Genomic DNA, 16,709 nt, shown 5'->3' with positions numbered 1-16,709 from the left:
TTCTCTGGTGGTCGACCAGTGGCTGTTCGCGATCGCCAATCATTGCATCTCAACTCGGGCCTCTTGAGGGCTCCCGTCCGTCCCAGCTGTTCGATTGACACACCTTGACAAGCTCTCAGTTGCATCTACTACTGCTACTACTTACGTCGACCTTTCCTTCCCAGCCTGCCTCTTCCCGTGGACCATCTTCGCAGCTTACCTTTTGCTACCACTTCATAACAATTTGTTTCCATGTGGTACACTACTTACTGATTAACAATTGCTGCATTACTCCACCCTTGGATTGGCAAGCTTATCGGTGTCAACTGCAGCTTCCCATTTCCCCAAGAAGCGAATTACCTCTATCGATCTGTCCCTGCTACCCCTCCTCTCCACCGTTTCCTCCCTCGTCAATTTTGAGCCCAACCGCCTGTAGGCCTGTCCGAAGGGGTGTGCCATAACCTCAGCGAATAACGCGGATTCTCTGCATACCAGTACCAGGGAACGTGCGCTTCCCCCGGGCGTCCAAATGCCAACCTTTGGAGGCCTCCTCAAGAAGAAGAGGACCAAGGAGTCTTCGGAGGATAAAACGGTAAACAGCGGAGGCAATCATTCGTCCATTCAATACAAGCAGTCACAGAAAACCGATGCGTCGTCATCTGCAGCTTCGCAAACCACCTCAAATGCTCCCACACAAGCCACTTCAGGAGCCACCACACAAGTCACTTCGACTCCCGAGCCTACCACCAAACAGCCCGCAAGCAACGGCACGAACAACATGAACGTAGCCAGTCTCGTTAGCCCCCCTGCGAGCGGCGTGGTGGATGGCAAAGGAGCTACCCGGCAGACCAAGGGCAAATATACCTTGACTGACTTTGAGATGAAGAGAACACTCGGCACGGGTTCCTTTGGGCGAGTTCATCTGGTACAATCAAAACATAACACACGATTCTATGCTATCAAGGTCTTGAAGAAGGCTCAAGTGGTCAAGATGAAACAGATCGAGCACACAAACGACGAAAGGAAGATGCTGTCGCGAGTCAAACACCCTTTCCTTATTACTCTGTGGGGCACCTTCCAAGATTCCAAGAACCTGTACATGGTCATGGATTTTATTGAGGGTGGTGAACTGTTCAGTCTCCTGCGCAAGTCACAGGTAATGTTCCGTCCCTCACCTACCTAGACTATGGCTAACAGACTGTAGCGTTTCCCGAACCCAGTCGCAAAGTTCTATGCCGCCGAAGTGACCCTGGCGCTCGAATACCTACACTCACAGAATATCATTTACCGGGATTTGAAGCCCGAAAACTTGCTGCTGGATAGACATGGCCATATCAAAATTACAGATTTTGGCTTTGCCAAAGACGTACCAGACATTACCTGGACATTGTGTGGTACTCCAGATTACCTTGCGCCGGAAGTGGTGGCTTCCAAGGGTTACAATAAGTCTGTGGACTGGTAAGTTCTGTGCCTTTGCTCACCCGTCTGTGACTCACACGTCAATAGGTGGTCTCTTGGAATCCTGATCTTCGAAATGCTTTGTGGCTTCACTCCTTTCTGGGATGGAGGATCCCCAGTGAAGATTTATGAGAACATCTTGAAGGGACGTGTCAAATATCCGCCTTACATTCATCACGACGCTCAAGATCTCCTTGTCCAGCTGATTACAGCGGATTTGACAAAGCGCCTGGGGAACTTGCACGGTGGTCCATCCGAGATCAAGAACCATGCCTGGTTTGCTGAGGTAACATGGGAGAGACTGGTCAAGAAGGATATTGATGCACCATATGTGCCTCCAGTCAAAGGAGGCGCTGGGGATGCTAGCCAGTTCGACAAGTATCCAGAGGAAACAGAACAATATGGGTCTCGGGGGGAGGATCCGTAAGTTTATGGATATGTCCTGCTGTCGGGAGGGGAATTGCTAACCATTGGTCTTAGTTTTGGACACTATTTCACCGACTTCTAATGAGACACTACCAAGCAAAGCAATACGACGTACATGAATCATCCGTCGACATTCGCTTGGCCAGTATACACCATACTAAGTGGCCGGTGCAGGATCAGAAGGAAAAGTATACCTGCAACAATACACGAATAGGGCATCCCTGAGGCACGACACCTGCTGCAGCTGCTGCAACACCATGTATGTTTTTTGGGCTGGCATTGGGCTCATGATTGGACTGTTTTAATTTGCCGGCCACGCACCTTATGATTGAAGTATCGCGACATTCCTAGTCTTTTGGAGGTGTTGCTGTTTTGAACGAGTTTCTCGTTCCGGGGCTGTGAAAGTAGATGGTTACAGCGATGGAATGGACTTGGTGTCGAGGAGAGCCGGGGATGCCTCTTGAGTAGTAGTGTTTACGATAAGACGACGAGATGAGACGAGATGAGACGGGCAGGCCAGGTTGACTGACGATGGTATCAGCAGATGTGTGTGTGTGTGGGTGGGTAGGTGTGTTGGTGTGTTTGCTCCAGGAGTGCTCGTGTACCTCCTTGCCTCCTTTACCTCCTCATTACCTTAGTTCTGTTCTGTACTCGCCATTGCCGTGGCAAAGAAATCAGGTCTTTTTATCATTTTTTATCACTTGGACCTTTTGCCAGTATCCGCCGCGTGCCTCTGTCCATTTGGGGGGAAAGAAACACAATCTGTACACTCCGTACCCACGACTATCACTTCGAATTACAGAACGGGAAGTCTTCATATGCCATTTTTTTCTCTATTTTTTGATTTTCATGTATTCAGGTATGGTACATATCATGGCTCGGTGTGGACGCTGCCTGAGACAAGTTGATGGGTGCATCTTCCCTCATAAACGTCACCTGCATTCAAGAAGGTCTCCCTAGCATGCCAGATTGTATGATCTGAAGTAGTGGTACAAGATACAAGAATTGGTGCCTCTATCATGTAGGGTAGGAGCTGAGGTTGTACTTGTACACTCAGAGCCAATGTCCCCTCATCAATTCAGGGGAGAGAGCAATGGCAAGAAGGGCCGCAGTGAAGTGAATATCAAGTCACTCTGCAAAGGCACGCCCCACAGTGCTCAGATACAGACTTGGAAGGTTCCGTGTGCATGCAGCCGCAAAGTCCTCTTTGGGGTCTTGTTCGTCCTCTGATCTTTCGGTCACCAGACCAGGGTGAAAGCAGACTCGATGGGCCTCTGGGAGTATGTATCGTTCTCCATATCTACCTCCAGAGCCACGACCGATGGAACACCTTCTCATCAAGCGCCCGTTCTTTTCTTTCCCCGACCTCCTCAACAATGGGAAAGCATAACAAAAAAGAATCAGAACAGTTCCTTTCCGCCAGGTGATCCACCGGTCGTGTTCGCCATCAGAGCGCCTTCCTTCTGCACGCGCGTCACGTACGCTCGGTTCACGACGTTCCAGGCGTCAAAATACTTTTCCATACAGGCCGTCAGGCACTTGTTCTCGCCGGAGGAGAGGCTGGACCCGGGTGGGTTGGACACGCAGTGTTCGAAGCAGTTCTCGTTGACTTTGGAGATTAGGTAGCGCGCGTTGGCTACGTTGGATTGCTGGCTGATGGCGGATTGGATTCGTTGGAGCGTTGCGCTGCCGGAGCCCGAGGGGGACGATTGGCCCAGTGGAGATGAGAATGCGGCTTGGTCTGTGGATGAGGAGGATGAGGAGGACGATGAAGAGTCTGAGGACGAGGAAGAGCCTCCAAACAGACCGCCGAATGCCATTGTGAGAAGGGTTGTGAAGTGGTTTGGAAATAGGTTGGCAGAAGAAATGTGTCGGAGGTAGTAGAGTTGGCAAGTGGTTTGAGAGCACCGAGGTTTGTGACTTTTCGAGGGGCTCGAGGTGTTTTGGAAGCGCAAAATTTCGTAGTGGATCGAGGCCTTATTACTGAGGCGTGCGATACAAGCTGAGAATACTTGATCAATGCTGTAGGTGCGAAGTTGTGGATGGTTGTGGTACAAAGTCACCTGTGGAAGCTTCAAAGAGAACTGAAGAATCTCCGACAAGATTTCTACCATGGCGTCAATGCCCCTAGAATGGCAGGTTTTGCGGGCACTCCTTCTACCGCAAGGCTCACTATTTTACCTGAGTTTTAGGCGTTGGAAGTGCGCGCGGGCTGCGCGGTTGGAGTGACGAGGCTCTCCGCACAGCCTGGCCGCGTTTTATTCGTTCGCAGTATCACGCTCGTAACATCTTCTCGCCTAAAACTGGACACGCTGGTGGTAACACTTATTTACTGTTTGGAGTACAAGCACCACGAGACTCCTGGGTTCTTAAACAAGACATCAATTGGCAGGCGCCTGACTGATTGACCAGGAAAGAAACGTGCCATGCTTGTCAACTTTTGTCCTTAACCAAAACATCTACTGGTCTCGCTCGCAGCAATGATGTGGCTCCCTCAAGCCTGGTCGTCAATATGCCTGCTTCTTGCATGTGCAATTGGCACACGAGCAGCAGTCGAGGCCGATACTTCCATGAAGAGTATCCCTGTAAGTAGTGTGCATCTGCTTTGCTGGTGGTGTTACCTTTTTTTCCTTGCTACCTGTTTTCTAATAATGCTACTTGTCCACAGCTGCGCACGCACAGTCTGGCTCCTCCGTACCTCGACTCTGACATGTCGAGTCGATGGTTCGACTTTGGCGGCGACACCATAATACGAACGGACCAGTACATCCGATTGGCCTCCGATGTGCCCTCCCAGTCAGGATGGTTGTTCTCGAGAATACCTCTCACGGCGACGAATTGGGAGGTGGAATTCGAGTTTTCTATACAAGGAAAGGGACACTTACACGGTGACGGGTTCGCGCTTTGGATCACCAAGGAGAGAGGCCAGCCGGGGCCGGTGTTTGGTCACGCGGATCGATTCGAAGGCCTCGGAATCTTCTTCGACACGTACAAGAACAACAGGCCTGGAGTGGTGTTCCCATACGTGATGGCCATGATGGGAGACGGGCAAACGACTTACGATTCAGCCAACGACGGCAAGGCTAATGAAATTGGAGGATGCTCGGTAAGTACTTGGACAACATCGAAGAGAAGGAAACTCGTCCTCTGTTGGACTAACTCACGGCATTTCATTCACAGGCACGAGGACTGCGCGGTGCATCGATCCCGACCAAAGCCAAACTGACGTATTTCCAAGACAAGTCGTTGTCACTACAGTTGCAGTATAAGTCGACGGATTCCTGGATCGACTGTTTCAGCCTGGAACCAAATGCAAATATGCCTCTGAAGTTGCCCAACACTGCTTACTTGGGTTTCAGTGCGCATACTGGTGAGCTTACGGACAACTTTGATGTCATCAGCGTGGAGACGAGGAACTTGTACAACCCTGTCGCTGCGAACACTGGTAGAAATTCAGCCGCTGCCAACAGAGCGAGCGCACGTGGACGACCTGATAAGAAGACCGGTGGTTGGGGCTGGTTCTTTTTCAAGTTGATCTTGTTTGGTGGACTTGTTGGAGGTGGATACGTGGGTTACAACAAGTACAAGCAGAAGCAGCGATACACTGGATTCTAGACGATTCCACTGTAGCACGCATAGCCAGTCAATATGTACAATGAATGACCAAAAGAAAATGAAATCCGGTGTTTGTTGTGTCCAGTGATGTGCTCTTTCGTTAGCCTTGAATATCTGAATATCTGGTGGTAGATATATGAACTTTAACCGAGGATTTGTCTTGGTGAGACCTAATCGTGAAAACTTGTGAGCTGCTATATTCATCCTATTATATGAGTCGAAAAAGGTGAATGCGCTATGCTCGTATCTGCATATCTCAGCCTTGTCCCAGTGCCGAAGTTCACCCTGCAAGGCTCCGGGGATTATTCGTCACGTGAGGTCATCAAGGTCGATTGATCTTGCAAGTTTCATCACCGCCAATCAGAACGGCGGATTGTTCCATTGTTAAAAGTGCTGGAATTGCGACACTCCAAATCATGATCCGCAGTCTGTGATCAAAGCTGCCCGTGTTTGCCTTGGAAATCATTGCACATTTGCCGCTATTCCCGATCCATCATTCACTGCTCTCTCTGCCAATTCCCCCTTATATCTCTCATCCCTCCATCCGCTTTTGAATCTCTCTCTTCTTTTCTACTTTTAAAACCTCTCCCCACAGCCATCGTTCGTCGCGTACCATCAACTTTTCATCAACCAACCATCAACAACTCATCCCATCCACCACTTTTCATCTCTCAAACACTTCAATCAACATGACTGGACGTAAGTAAATACCCTCACAACATCCAATGATTTATTGGGGTGGTTGTTATCTTCGCACCTCACCTACACCTCAGCTGCGCCCTCGACACGGGTGTGCACGCCACTCCACGTCAGCACCCAACAACACCCACCTGCCCATACACAGACATTAGACATATAGACCACAACATGGCTAACTCAACTTCCATGTAGGCGGCAAAGGTGGCAAGGGCCTCGGAAAGGGAGGTGCCAAGCGTCATCGAAAGATCCTTCGTGACAACATTCAGGGTATCACCAAGCCTGCCATCCGACGTCTCGCTCGTCGTGGTGGTGTGAAGCGTATCTCTGCCATGATCTACGAAGAGACCCGTGGTGTCCTCAAGTCTTTCCTCGAATCAGTCATCCGTGATGCTGTCACCTACACTGAGCACGCAAAGAGAAAGACCGTCACTTCTCTCGGTAAGTCGGAACACCGCAGTGTGTTGAGAATGCAGAACAAAGACTAACATATGATGATGATGCAGACGTCGTCTACGCCCTCAAGCGTCAAGGCAGAACCCTCTACGGTTTCGGTGGCTAAGCTCGTTCGCCTGCTGATGCTCGCATCGAGTCGTTCGACCGCACCTTGCAATCTTTTATGGAGCTTAATGGAATGATGAAATGGCGTATGGGTATTGGATTCACACAAAGACATTTGACAATGGGGTTTGAAATGGGGGGTTCTTTCACACAGAGGAGAGAATTGTATCATTGCTGCTGAGGAAAGATATCGAGCTCACCGTGCCCACCGGTTGATAGACCATCGGCTATCAAGACACATAGTCAATTGTAACAGCAATAAATATCAACCAAATCAAGTTGATCAAACTCATTTAAGAAAATTCTTCTGCTTTTTTATCTGCCTGGTTTTGATGTAGATGGAAATGTGCAAAAACTACTCGGCTGACATTGGGTCTCCAGCGTCCCGAGCTAGACAGGCATCTGCAACTATCCCTTGGGTATAGAACCCCATGCGACTAGTATGAACAAGGAATCAATGCGCGAAGAGATGCAAGTAAGTACTCGTACTCGTACGGAGTAGCTAGAGGCCTTATAGGACCGAGTCAATCAGTATCGATGGTGTGCTTCATTGGAGAGATCCAGACCATCAGAACCCAGCGAAAATTGCGATGCAAGGCAGCAGGAATTCTTTTAGGAGAAGTGTGGCTGATGAAGCCAGTCGCAATAGGTGCTCGAGATTCGCTTCTAGGCTTCCTCGTTCAGGGAGGGTCTCATAGTCACAGGGGACCCCATAGGCCAGGTAACCACGAGTTACTGGACGGAGTGCCTAGTATTTATTAGTAGTACAAATAGTAAGTGCGGGTGTGGCGAAGCTTGCCTCGAATCGGAACTCAGGCAACAGGAATTCCCAGCACTTGGATATACGCGGCTTTGTCCTCACACCCCGCTCCTCAACCAAGCCCAATTACGAGTTCCAGGGTTCAACATCACATCTACTACGAGTACAGCTGAACATTGTCGTTTACTCCATCGCTCTTTTGAGGCATACCACAACTTCACCTCTTGCATGGAGTGACTCGCTGAAACGGAAATCCCCTGTTGGAAATCCCCTGTTGGAAAGCCATCAGCAACATCACAGCCCTCGACATGTTTGCTCGCCGCGGCACCCGACTTCAAGGCCTCTCGAAACTGTATTCCGACGCCAAACAATCATACGAGAATACAAGGGTCAGTCCCGCCGCTCCAAGTATCGCCGAGTCGCCAGAACTCAAGGAATTGAGGCGTGGCTTCCAGATTCAACAGGACCGATTATTGGCATGGGGCTTACATTGGGCCGACAACGGTCCACCAGACTCCAAACATGCTGATGTCGATATCGACAAGAAGATCAATGAAGCTGGACTGGGAGACGTTGTCAGCAGTGTAATCACCGAGATCCAGGGCATCACCGATGAAATTAGGCGAATTGGAGATCCCATGAAAAGATCTGAGAAGAACTTGGCGGCTCTCAGGGATCCTGAATGGACCGTACACGAGATCCGGATTCGAAGAGATTTATTAAACAGACTAACCGAATGTTTGGACCTGTTATACAGCCTCGAGGAAACCAGAGCAGCAGACGAGAAGGGCGATGTAAAACGACAAAAGCATGCCCATGAGTCTTCCGAAGCGAGGTCGAACTCGGATATCTACGACCACCCTCTTCACATCGACTTCGGGAGCCTGGAATTCAACGAATATGCGGCGCAGGCAGCAGACCCACCGCCTTATGATCCCTCGAGCGGTGCAGCCTCGATAAAGGAGAGATCCAGTGCATATTATCGAACTGCATCCCAGCCCGTCTTGGTCGACTACCTCCCTGCCGACACACCGTTATACATCATTGGAAGTGCTGACGATGTATTTGAGGTGCATGAACTAGGCGAACAGTTGTGCAAAAATAATTCCCTCTCGTGGTGCGGCCATTTAAGACTTCTGGGGTTTACAATCAACCCTGCTGGGCCACGTTGCGCCATGGTCTACGCTCTGCCCGAAGGTCACGACCACCGCAGCTTGCAACAGCATCGAACACTGAGCTCGCTCATCACTGCTACTGCAAGCGATTTGAGTCACGACGCCGCTCAGCCTCCATTGGAAGATCGGTTTCGACTGGCTTATAATTTGGCCTTGTCCATCATGGGCTATTTCGCACGCGGCGAGACACACCAGCATATTAATGGCAGCAACTTCCTCGTTCTGGGCTCCAATGAACATGCACCTCGATCAACATTACCTAAAGAAATGAGGTCACCGTATCTGCTCCAGTCATGTCAAGATTTCTTGTCGCGATCTGAAGCACCAGAGTCATTTGCAACACATATCTATAGACACCCTGAGCATGACTCTCGTCTCTCGGAGGTGGTTCCCGCCTACGACATCTACAGCCTCGGACTCCTCCTACTCGAGATCGGTCTCTGGATGCCACTATCGAGATTTTGGAAACCGAAATACAACCGTGCCTTGTTCATGGACAGAATGCAAAGGATCTACTCACCGAAGCTCGCATCTAAATGTGGCAGTAGATATATGCGCGTGGCGAAGCGTTGTTTGGAAGCACCGACCGAATTGCAATACCGAAACAACTACGAAGATGCAGGATCGTTCATGTTACAAGTACTAAAAGATCTACAGCAATGCTGTGCTTTGGACGAGGATTCGCCTCCGCCCTCTGACATCGAGACCTTTGAGCTGTTGTTGATCGAGCAGATGTACAAGGCCGAAACAAAGGTTGACGAGGAGAATTCAAAGGCCAAGATGGCGGACGACGAATATAAACCACCCCTTCCGAGAAGAGAACTTTCAAAACGGAAGATAGACGCTATTCAGCAGCCTGTCCCGGTTGAACCATCTTTACGAAAGTGGCCGCAAGTGGATATTCCTCAAGAAGACCTCGACACATGGAACACGACTTTAATGCCGAAGCTGGGAAGAATGCTGCAAAATGCATTAAAAGATTGTTCGGAGTCTTGTGGTCTGAGTCTTATGATGTTTGGATCCACACCCGAAAAGGCAAGGACGACCATCTGTGTACAATGTCCACAAGTCGCCAAAGTGCGCGATATTATTCGACAAGGCTTGAAGCTGAAGAAAGGCTGGGGTCTTGTTCTCCTGGGTGGCGAGGTTCGGAGAAGCGGCAAGGGAAGAAGCGCCAAACGTTCTGGGTACAGCTCAAGACGACAAAGCTCAAAATCCGCGACAAGAAGACGCCGAGAGCAAAAGTTTGAACAATGTCCATCGAATGGGGCGAGCATTGGCGCATTCAAGGATGACGAGCATCTGCCGCCTGTCTCTTTCGGCGGCACTATTCTCGTTGACGGTGAGCCTTATGGGATGACTGTGCATCACATGCTCGACCCTCCCAGTGAGGACGAGGATGAGGAAGATGCCCAGGGCACGCTTGAACATCCGAGAAGGTCCGCTGGGGATCGCCAAATCCCTAGCGAATTTGCATCTACCGACGACCTTCGGTACATGCAAACTCAGGATGACCTTACACACTTCCCCGACCTGGAAATTTCCGACGAGGACTTTGATGATAGTGACGATGAAAGTCAAGCAAGCACCATTCGACCCGACTATTCCATCATGGACGCGGACGGCAATGAATTCTGGTTCTTAGAAGACTCAACGCCTGAACTTGACGAAGATGATGGATCAGACCGGGATGATGCCTCCTCGTCGTCGAGCGATGATATCGATGACGCAGCTAGCATCGGCGACAAGATTGGCATCGCACCGTATGGTGATGATGACTTCTGCGTAACACAACCTGCCATCGATGATGTTGACGATGACTTCTTCCCCAGTGAGGAAGACCGCGACGACGATCACCTAGCGAGCCACACGTTCGGATACGTCTTTGCAAGCAGCGGTATACGCCGGGTCGTCCGAGGTGAAATGAAGCATGAAGTAGACTGGGCATTGATCAGGATTCAGGAAGATCGACTGAGGGCCGAGAATGCAATGCCTGAAAGGACTACCGCCGCCGCCGCCCCCTCGTCCACAAAAGGTCTTCAGAGACCATTATCTGTAGGGCATCAGTTGCAGCATCCCGTCTTGACCAAGATCACGCCCCTCTCCAAGCTATCTGGCTTGCAGGTCCACTGTCGTGGACGGAGCAGCGGGCTCAAAAAGGGCAGGATATCCCAAGCGATGGCTTTGGTCAAGATGCACGGTCGCGAGAGCTTCAGTATATCATGGTGCGTCGAGGGCGGCTTTGGTGTCCCCGGAGATAGCGGCGCCTGGGTCTACGATCCCATATCGGGAGCGTTGTGTGGCCATGTCCTGGCGTGGGGTGATCGGAGTCGAACGGCGTACATTGCGCCGATGGAGGTTTTGTTCGACGACATCAAGGGCCGATTGGGTGCACAGTGCGTTGAATTACCGGTTCCTGCAGGCCTAGAAATGGAAAAGGGTACTGCTTCGTCAAGTCGTCATGCCGTGACCAGCGTCAATGTTGGCACAGAGAGTGATGGGGCCACCGGAGGAGACGTCGTGGAGAAGTTGAGAAGGTTGAAGATTGAGTCCAAGGAACCGACGATGAGGACGCTCGTGGTGGCTCCGCCTGTATCGTGATAGCGGGCTTGCATCCTTTTTTTCTCTATGTTGCAGGCGATTCGGGGAGGGCGGAGTATCTGGTAGAGCTACAAACAAGGTTACTTACCTTGAGTCGTGGGATTAGCGTCTCGAGAGTTTTCCGATTCTTGATATGTTGATACCATTATATATTTTGGCGGGTCTTCTTTTCGGTACGTACCTAGCGTTTGACAATAGCAATGACTATTACAGAGTTTGATCCTCTGAGAAGCCGACGAAAGTTTTGAAGTTTCAGTATGTCTAATCCTTTAGCCAATGTATTGTGCCACAGCCACAACCACAACCACAACGGCGAGACAGTAGGATAGTTGACCTTGCACCTTGCACTCACATGGGAGCAGAGATATATTTCATTTGGTTGACAATTTTCTTTTGTCATGCACAAAGGAAAGAATCAAGTCCCGTTGATACACGTCTATCTAGAACGTGGAGAGTGCGCAGAGTCACCAAGTACCAAGTATCAAGTACAAGGGTACGGTCTACGAAAAAAAGAAAACGTAGTTAGGTAGCCTACATGGTTTCACCGTGTTGAGTGATGGCTGCCTGTCAGGAGGCGACAATGCGCCCATCGCCTTTTTTTCGTCGCCTTCGTCCTCGATCGCTGCTCGAATCTGCCCCCCAAGAAAAATAAACCTTCCCCTCGTAAAGGTGGAGTCTCGCCAAACAGTACACTTTGAAGATAGCCTCGCAAGACTTTGGGTATTTTGTGTCTGCGTATGCCTGTCGCGTTCAAGGGACGGTGGATCAAGAATCGCCGGTCGTCTCCCGATGCGCATGTCGAGGGCACTTTTAGGAAAGGGGGGCCAAGGCCAGTCGTAGCCTTGCCAGAATTGACTGACGCATCTTCCATTTGCTGGAGCGAGCCGTTTCCTCGTCATCTTTCAGGGCTCAGGTTGCGACCATGTGCTGTATGCATGACTCCTCTGATGCTCGAGCCTTAGATTGCCACGATGTGTGAACTTTCCGAGAGGACATTCTTAGTTAGAAGTTCGACAGATCGTGTCCAAGATTGTGTTCCCAAGCGTTATCTCCGTCCAATATTCAGCTGAGGTCTTCATTGCCAACAGACCGACAGAACGTGTGTCATTTTCATTCGACACATATCGAAGCAGATCCTGATGGCCATTGTATTTCCTTTTCAGATTGAATTTGTCCTTGAACTGTCCTGCAGGTCGCTCAGAGATTGAATACAGGAACAACCTCCTCAATACCGAGGCAGTGGGCAAATGTACGGCCTGGACGGTGTGAGCCTCAGCATGTTACCAAAGGATAACCTTGCATTTGACATGTCTCATTGAACCCTTCAAGGAGGATTTTCTGGCTGTGGCGGAGGAGTGGGAGGTGAATTAGATGATCGCTTCTTCGGTTTGATCAACAGTAGGACGAACATGCCGACAACGAGAAGTAAAAGCAACAGCAGTATCTTCCGTTTTGTGTTGCGGCGTTGATAGTTGGTGGCAACTGTGAGCTCTTTCTCGGCCCCCTTGACATCGACCGCCATGCGCTCCACATTGTAGTCGATCCGGTCCAGCATCGTTCCCTGGTCGATTACCATGGTTTGGAGGTCGCGGAAAATGTCGGCCAGTTCAATGATACCCTTTGCAATGTCATTGATTTCTTGTTCTCTTTGGGCGATGGCAGTATCATTCCTTCCCAAGCGCTTCTGTGCTGTCTGTTGGAGCGTCGATTGACTGAGCCGTTTGTCCACTTCGGACTCCATAAGAGCTGGATCTGTATAAGGGTTCTGTACAGGAGTTGCTGACCGCCCGATCGGTGATTCGAAGCCCCCAAGCGCACGAAGTTTGTTCAAATAACTGCTCTGCTTCTTTCTGAAAGTCGCGCTGACTTCTTGAACTCTGGACGCCAGTGCAGTTTGTATGTTCTGGGCCATGACCTCGTCTCCCTTTTGTAGATTTCCTGTCTGCCTTGCCTCCCCGACCATCTTCTCGATACGCTTGATTGCCTTCTGGCATTCTTGAAAGCCTCTTGTGATCTCGGTCGTCAGACTCTCGATCTCCCGCTCTTCCTGCTGCTTGATAGACTCATCGTCGAACCCGGGGAGAACGTGTTTGGAATGAAGCTTGTCCAGCTTGGCGGCTTTGAGGGTGATATCTTTAAGAATGTCCGAGACTTCATCTTGCACGTCGATCCACCGAGGCGGCAACAGATCCATCTCGATTACAGCATCTCCGTCATTGTCGAATGCGCCAGCGGACATAAGACCTCTGGTCTCTTCGGAACCTTGGTCGGCGAAGCCATTGGAGGTCGCCGGGTACCTGGACCTCTTGGCCGGATGGTGTGTGTAGGACTGCCGGTAGGAGATGTACCTGGGCGCGGGTCAGTGCAGTCCATCATTGCGCGCAGGAGAAGCATACAGATTAGTGCGATCTCTCCACATCTTCAGTCCTTAAAAATGTCCAACGCTTCATAGGCGCGTGTCGGTGTTCGGGAGTGATCTGACAGAAGGGAATCGCATGCTGGTAGGTAAAAGCAAACAGCCAATAGAAGTAATCACCAATTTCATCCGTGAATGCACGACAATCTGGACAGGATATCGCGATGACAAGTTGTCGTTTCTCCCAAGCATTGGCTACTGCGCAGGCAACGGGCATGGCAACTCCATATTAGTCCACAAGCATTTGGGAGTTGGTGGGACTGCGATCACACCGGTGCCGGAGAAACAATATGCCGAAGCGAACCCTTGGATCCTTCGACTGTTTGGTCTGCACCAAATAATGCAATCAAGGGGGGCCAGAAGAAGCCAAGTCCAGGTTCACTGCATTTCACCTTCAGCTACTGTCATAATCCAGACTTTCTCAACGAACCCCTCCTTGATACCTTTACTCTGCGTTTTCGACCCTAAGTGAACCCTCTACCACCCTTATCACGACAATTTATTCTTCTTTCGCAAGACACCCCCCCAATATGGTACGCGCGGCTTGTTGACTATGGCCCCCTCCAGCTTGCGGCTGGCAATTGTGAAACATTGCATGTGTTGTCATACACTGACACTGTGAATTTGTAGGCGGACTCTCTCACCGAAGAGCAGGTCTCCGAGTTCAAGGAGGCCTTCTCTCTCTTCGTATGTGCACATCTCTTTCTGGGTTGCGTGACCAATGCTGACAAGTGCTATGCAGGACAAAGATGGCGATGGTACGTTGCGCCGCCGATACTTCAAGCGTTTGCTCCCCATGAGGACTGACCAAGGCTGCAGGACAAATTACCACGAAAGAGCTAGGCACTGTCATGAGATCTCTGGGTCAAAATCCTTCCGAGTCGGAACTGCAAGATATGATCAACGAAGTGGATGCAGACAATAATGGCACCATCGATTTCCCAGGTACGAGACGGTACACAACAGCCCGAGGTGACTTTGGCTTATATCACACACACAGAATTCCTCACAATGATGGCTCGCAAGATGAAAGACACCGATTCTGAGGAGGAAATCCGAGAAGCCTTCAAGGTGTTCGATCGCGACAACAACGGCTTCATTTCGGCTGCCGAACTTCGTCATGTCATGACCTCGATTGGCGAAAAGCTCACAGATGACGAAGTTGATGAGATGATTCGAGAAGCTGACCAGGACGGTGACGGTCGCATTGATTGTGAGTTCAAATGGTCTAAACATCCTCAGAACTGGGAACTCTAACATTGGCCTGTTTAGACAACGAGTTTGTACAATTGATGATGCAGAAATGAGTGATGACCAGCAATCAAGTATGCGCAGCACGGATCTTTGAGAAGTTTTAGAGCGGCTAAATGGAACGAGTCTCTCCACCAATACCACGGGCAGGGAGCAGCGCATCTTTCATTGCTATAGAGCCGAGGGATTTCCCAGCAGAGAACTTGCTAGGCAAGAAGAAAACAATCAGAGTTATTCCTATTCACAACTCCGTTCCCTCTTCCAGCTCGATCCTCGTGAAGCTCGAATCATTCGTGGGTATCATAGGGCATCGTCTAACATGCAGTCCTGGATTGCAGTAATCAACCGTTGTGAACACGTACACGCATTCAACGGTCTTCAATGTGACTGCAGCCAGTTGAGCATCTGCTGGAACGCCGAAGTTTGTGCTTCTTTGATCGCAGGTGAGTCGTAGTCTCCATAGACGGCGAAGCCTAGAGTAATTAGCCACATAACTTTTAATCGAAATAGCTTCACGACCTACCATGAGGCACATCCGAATACATTTTAATTTCGTGCTCAACGTTGCTCGTTGCGAAATATTTCTTGCCATCTTCCAAGATCTCTGCTGGGAAGAGCGGATCATTTTCTGCAACTCGTTAACGTAACTTTCAACTTCTGCAGATACATCACCGCTACTTACCGACGCAAACCATCGTCAGAGGAGCCTTGACAGCCTTCAAGTCCTCGCGAGTCACAAGAGTCGCATGTGCCACAGCACCTGCTCTGATTAATGGTCCTCTTTTGATCGTGCCCGCTTCTTCATCTTTGGCAGCTTGCCCGCCAATCATCGTGTCCTCATGATCGCCTGCAAGAATGATAGCATACTTTCCGCCGAAGCAGTAGCCAATACAGTAGATGCCTTCACCGTGCGCCACGGCGTCTGCGTACTCATCTTTGGCCGAGTCAACGACCTTCAGCAGAATGGGTAGAACCTTCTCGGGAGTCTGTCTGGCGAGCCACATGTCGACCAAGAAGGACTTGGCAGTCTCTGCGGCTTTTAATTTGAACTGTTCGATGATCCCTGGGTTCTCCTCTGCAAGAATGGCTTTCGAGTTGGGTGCTGGATCACCTTTGAACTGGTCGGGCATGATCACCACGAATCCTTCCGACGCAAACATGTCTGCCTGCACCTGATTGTTGATCGAGTGTACGCCAGTCCCAGCAGTGAGCAAAAGTAACAACTTAGCTGGAGAGTTGGGGTAGTCGGCTGGTTTGGAAATGTAGACATCGATGTCGCCAAACTTTGACAGCTCGCCGGATGGTTGACGATCGTCTGGATTCGGTCTATCTGTGACACAGTGCTCGCCCATGCTCAACCCGGTTTGTGCCTTGGAGTCTTCGTTCGATATCAACGATGGTTCCATGGCATCGGATTCTGGAGCCTTAGTTGCAAGTTCAGGATCAGACATGGTGGTAGTAGTCTTGTACTCGTAACCTCGCTGTTTGTTCCGTTTAGCAGCGTTCTATTTTGCCTGGACGTCGTTCCGAGTGCACAAGCTACATGTGCACGAAAGTCACGGATGTGCGTACCTAAGAATGGTTTAGAAGTGAGATTCAATGTCGAGTCTTTCTTGGGTGACGTTTCTTCCAAGACGAATAACTTGCTGTTTTAGTCACATTCCTTCTGGATGGATTGGGATACGAGCTTTTGTTGAGACAAAATCAAGTGTTAGCGCTCAAAGCATTTGAGAGTTGTAACTAGAACGTTCTAATTTGAAGATGCCTAGCA

At 50.1% G+C, this 16,709-nt stretch overlaps 8 protein-coding genes across 9 annotated transcripts; 5 read left to right on the top strand and 3 right to left on the bottom strand.

Moving 5' to 3' along the window:
* The first annotated feature begins 18 nt into the window (after nucleotides 1-18).
* PV06_03751 (cAMP-dependent protein kinase type 2) lies at nucleotides 19-2,553 on the top strand. The gene is made up of 4 exons (XM_016404566.1): nucleotides 19-1,135; nucleotides 1,184-1,437; nucleotides 1,486-1,860; nucleotides 1,918-2,553. Exons 1-4 carry the CDS (start codon nucleotides 509-511, stop codon nucleotides 1,943-1,945), a joined length of 1,284 nt encoding a protein of 427 aa, XP_016265571.1. The 5' UTR covers nucleotides 19-508; the 3' UTR covers nucleotides 1,946-2,553.
* A 121-nt stretch (nucleotides 2,554-2,674) lies between these two features.
* On the bottom strand, nucleotides 2,675-3,926 carry PV06_03750 (uncharacterized protein). Its single transcript, XM_016404565.1, has one exon. The coding sequence runs from the start codon at nucleotides 3,681-3,683 to the stop codon at nucleotides 3,264-3,266; it is 420 nt and encodes a 139-aa protein (XP_016265570.1). The 5' UTR covers nucleotides 3,684-3,926; the 3' UTR covers nucleotides 2,675-3,263.
* Nucleotides 3,927-4,166: 240 nt separating this feature from the next.
* PV06_03749 (uncharacterized protein) lies at nucleotides 4,167-5,547 on the top strand. Its single transcript, XM_016404564.1, has 3 exons — nucleotides 4,167-4,448; nucleotides 4,532-4,969; nucleotides 5,044-5,547. The coding sequence occupies exons 1-3, from the start codon at nucleotides 4,344-4,346 to the stop codon at nucleotides 5,476-5,478; spliced, it is 978 nt and encodes a 325-aa protein (XP_016265569.1). The 5' UTR covers nucleotides 4,167-4,343; the 3' UTR covers nucleotides 5,479-5,547.
* Nucleotides 5,548-5,914: 367 nt separating this feature from the next.
* Nucleotides 5,915-7,037, top strand: PV06_03748 (histone). The gene is made up of 3 exons (XM_016404563.1): nucleotides 5,915-6,177; nucleotides 6,370-6,615; nucleotides 6,681-7,037. The coding sequence occupies exons 1-3, from the start codon at nucleotides 6,168-6,170 to the stop codon at nucleotides 6,734-6,736; spliced, it is 312 nt and encodes a 103-aa protein (XP_016265568.1). The 5' UTR covers nucleotides 5,915-6,167; the 3' UTR covers nucleotides 6,737-7,037.
* A 520-nt stretch (nucleotides 7,038-7,557) lies between these two features.
* On the top strand, nucleotides 7,558-11,486 carry PV06_03747 (uncharacterized protein). Its single transcript, XM_016404562.1, has one exon. It carries the CDS (start codon nucleotides 7,804-7,806, stop codon nucleotides 11,269-11,271), a length of 3,468 nt encoding a protein of 1,155 aa, XP_016265567.1. The 5' UTR covers nucleotides 7,558-7,803; the 3' UTR covers nucleotides 11,272-11,486.
* Nucleotides 11,389-13,887, bottom strand: PV06_03746 (uncharacterized protein). Its single transcript, XM_016404561.1, has 2 exons — nucleotides 13,668-13,887; nucleotides 11,389-13,619 (listed from the first exon to the last, which is right to left on the bottom strand). Exons 1-2 carry the CDS (start codon nucleotides 13,688-13,690, stop codon nucleotides 12,596-12,598), a joined length of 1,047 nt encoding a protein of 348 aa, XP_016265566.1. The 5' UTR covers nucleotides 13,691-13,887; the 3' UTR covers nucleotides 11,389-12,595.
* Nucleotides 13,888-14,068: 181 nt separating this feature from the next.
* On the top strand, nucleotides 14,069-15,378 carry PV06_03745 (calmodulin). The gene is made up of 6 exons (XM_016404560.1): nucleotides 14,069-14,220; nucleotides 14,318-14,374; nucleotides 14,430-14,445; nucleotides 14,507-14,632; nucleotides 14,688-14,900; nucleotides 14,960-15,378. Exons 1-6 carry the CDS (start codon nucleotides 14,218-14,220, stop codon nucleotides 14,992-14,994), a joined length of 450 nt encoding a protein of 149 aa, XP_016265565.1. The 5' UTR covers nucleotides 14,069-14,217; the 3' UTR covers nucleotides 14,995-15,378.
* On the bottom strand, nucleotides 15,034-16,630 carry PV06_03744. 2 transcript variants are annotated; one of them, XM_016404559.1, is made up of 4 exons: nucleotides 16,511-16,630; nucleotides 15,621-16,419; nucleotides 15,462-15,566; nucleotides 15,034-15,411 (listed from the first exon to the last, which is right to left on the bottom strand). In XM_016404559.1, exons 2-4 carry the CDS (start codon nucleotides 16,387-16,389, stop codon nucleotides 15,317-15,319), a joined length of 969 nt encoding a protein of 322 aa, XP_016265564.1. In that variant the 5' UTR covers nucleotides 16,390-16,419; nucleotides 16,511-16,630; the 3' UTR covers nucleotides 15,034-15,316. The 2 variants fall into 2 exon arrangements, with proteins under 2 accessions (XP_016265564.1, XP_016265563.1); XM_016404558.1 differs by having other exon boundaries at nucleotides 15,621-16,630.
* Between the last annotated feature and the right edge of the window lie 79 nt (nucleotides 16,631-16,709).

Source organism: Exophiala oligosperma (genome assembly GCF_000835515.1).
Source record: "Exophiala oligosperma strain CBS 72588 unplaced genomic scaffold supercont1.3, whole genome shotgun sequence".
NCBI classification, from domain to species: domain Eukaryota; kingdom Fungi; phylum Ascomycota; class Eurotiomycetes; order Chaetothyriales; family Herpotrichiellaceae; genus Exophiala; species Exophiala oligosperma.
Note: the sequence above shows the minus strand (reverse complement) of the source record. Positions and strands in the feature narration are given on the sequence as shown.

Bases quoted from the DNA above. Each gene is read 5' to 3' on its own strand.
- PV06_03751 (XM_016404566.1), top strand. From the start codon at position 509: ATGCCAACCTTTGGAGGCCTCCTCAAGAAGAAGAGGACCAAGGAGTCT. The intron at 1,136-1,183 runs GTAATGTTCCGT...AACAGACTGTAG, and splicing joins GTCTCCTGCGCAAGTCACAG to CGTTTCCCGAACCCAGTCGC. The intron at 1,438-1,485 runs GTAAGTTCTGTG...ACACGTCAATAG, and splicing joins TACAATAAGTCTGTGGACTG to GTGGTCTCTTGGAATCCTGA.
- PV06_03750 (XM_016404565.1), bottom strand. From the start codon at position 3,683: ATGGCATTCGGCGGTCTGTTTGGAGGCTCTTCCTCGTCCTCAGACTCT.
- PV06_03749 (XM_016404564.1), top strand. From the start codon at position 4,344: ATGATGTGGCTCCCTCAAGCCTGGTCGTCAATATGCCTGCTTCTTGCA. The intron at 4,449-4,531 runs GTAAGTAGTGTG...ACTTGTCCACAG, and splicing joins CTTCCATGAAGAGTATCCCT to CTGCGCACGCACAGTCTGGC. The intron at 4,970-5,043 runs GTAAGTACTTGG...TTTCATTCACAG, and splicing joins ATGAAATTGGAGGATGCTCG to GCACGAGGACTGCGCGGTGC.
- PV06_03748 (XM_016404563.1), top strand. The intron at 6,616-6,680 runs GTAAGTCGGAAC...ATGATGATGCAG, and splicing joins AAAGACCGTCACTTCTCTCG to ACGTCGTCTACGCCCTCAAG.
- PV06_03747 (XM_016404562.1), top strand. From the start codon at position 7,804: ATGTTTGCTCGCCGCGGCACCCGACTTCAAGGCCTCTCGAAACTGTAT.
- PV06_03746 (XM_016404561.1), bottom strand. From the start codon at position 13,690: ATGTGGAGAGATCGCACTAATCT. The intron at 13,620-13,667 runs GTATGCTTCTCC...ACCCGCGCCCAG, and splicing joins TGGAGAGATCGCACTAATCT to GTACATCTCCTACCGGCAGT.
- PV06_03745 (XM_016404560.1), top strand. The intron at 14,633-14,687 runs GTACGAGACGGT...TCACACACACAG, and splicing joins TGGCACCATCGATTTCCCAG to AATTCCTCACAATGATGGCT. The intron at 14,901-14,959 runs GTGAGTTCAAAT...TGGCCTGTTTAG, and splicing joins CGGTGACGGTCGCATTGATT to ACAACGAGTTTGTACAATTG.
- PV06_03744 (XM_016404558.1), bottom strand. From the start codon at position 16,389: ATGTCTGATCCTGAACTTGCAACTAAGGCTCCAGAATCCGATGCCATG. The intron at 15,567-15,620 runs GTAAGTAGCGGT...AACGAGTTGCAG, and splicing joins TCTGACGATGGTTTGCGTCG to AAAATGATCCGCTCTTCCCA. The intron at 15,412-15,461 runs GTAGGTCGTGAA...TAATTACTCTAG, and splicing joins GTATTCGGATGTGCCTCATG to GCTTCGCCGTCTATGGAGAC.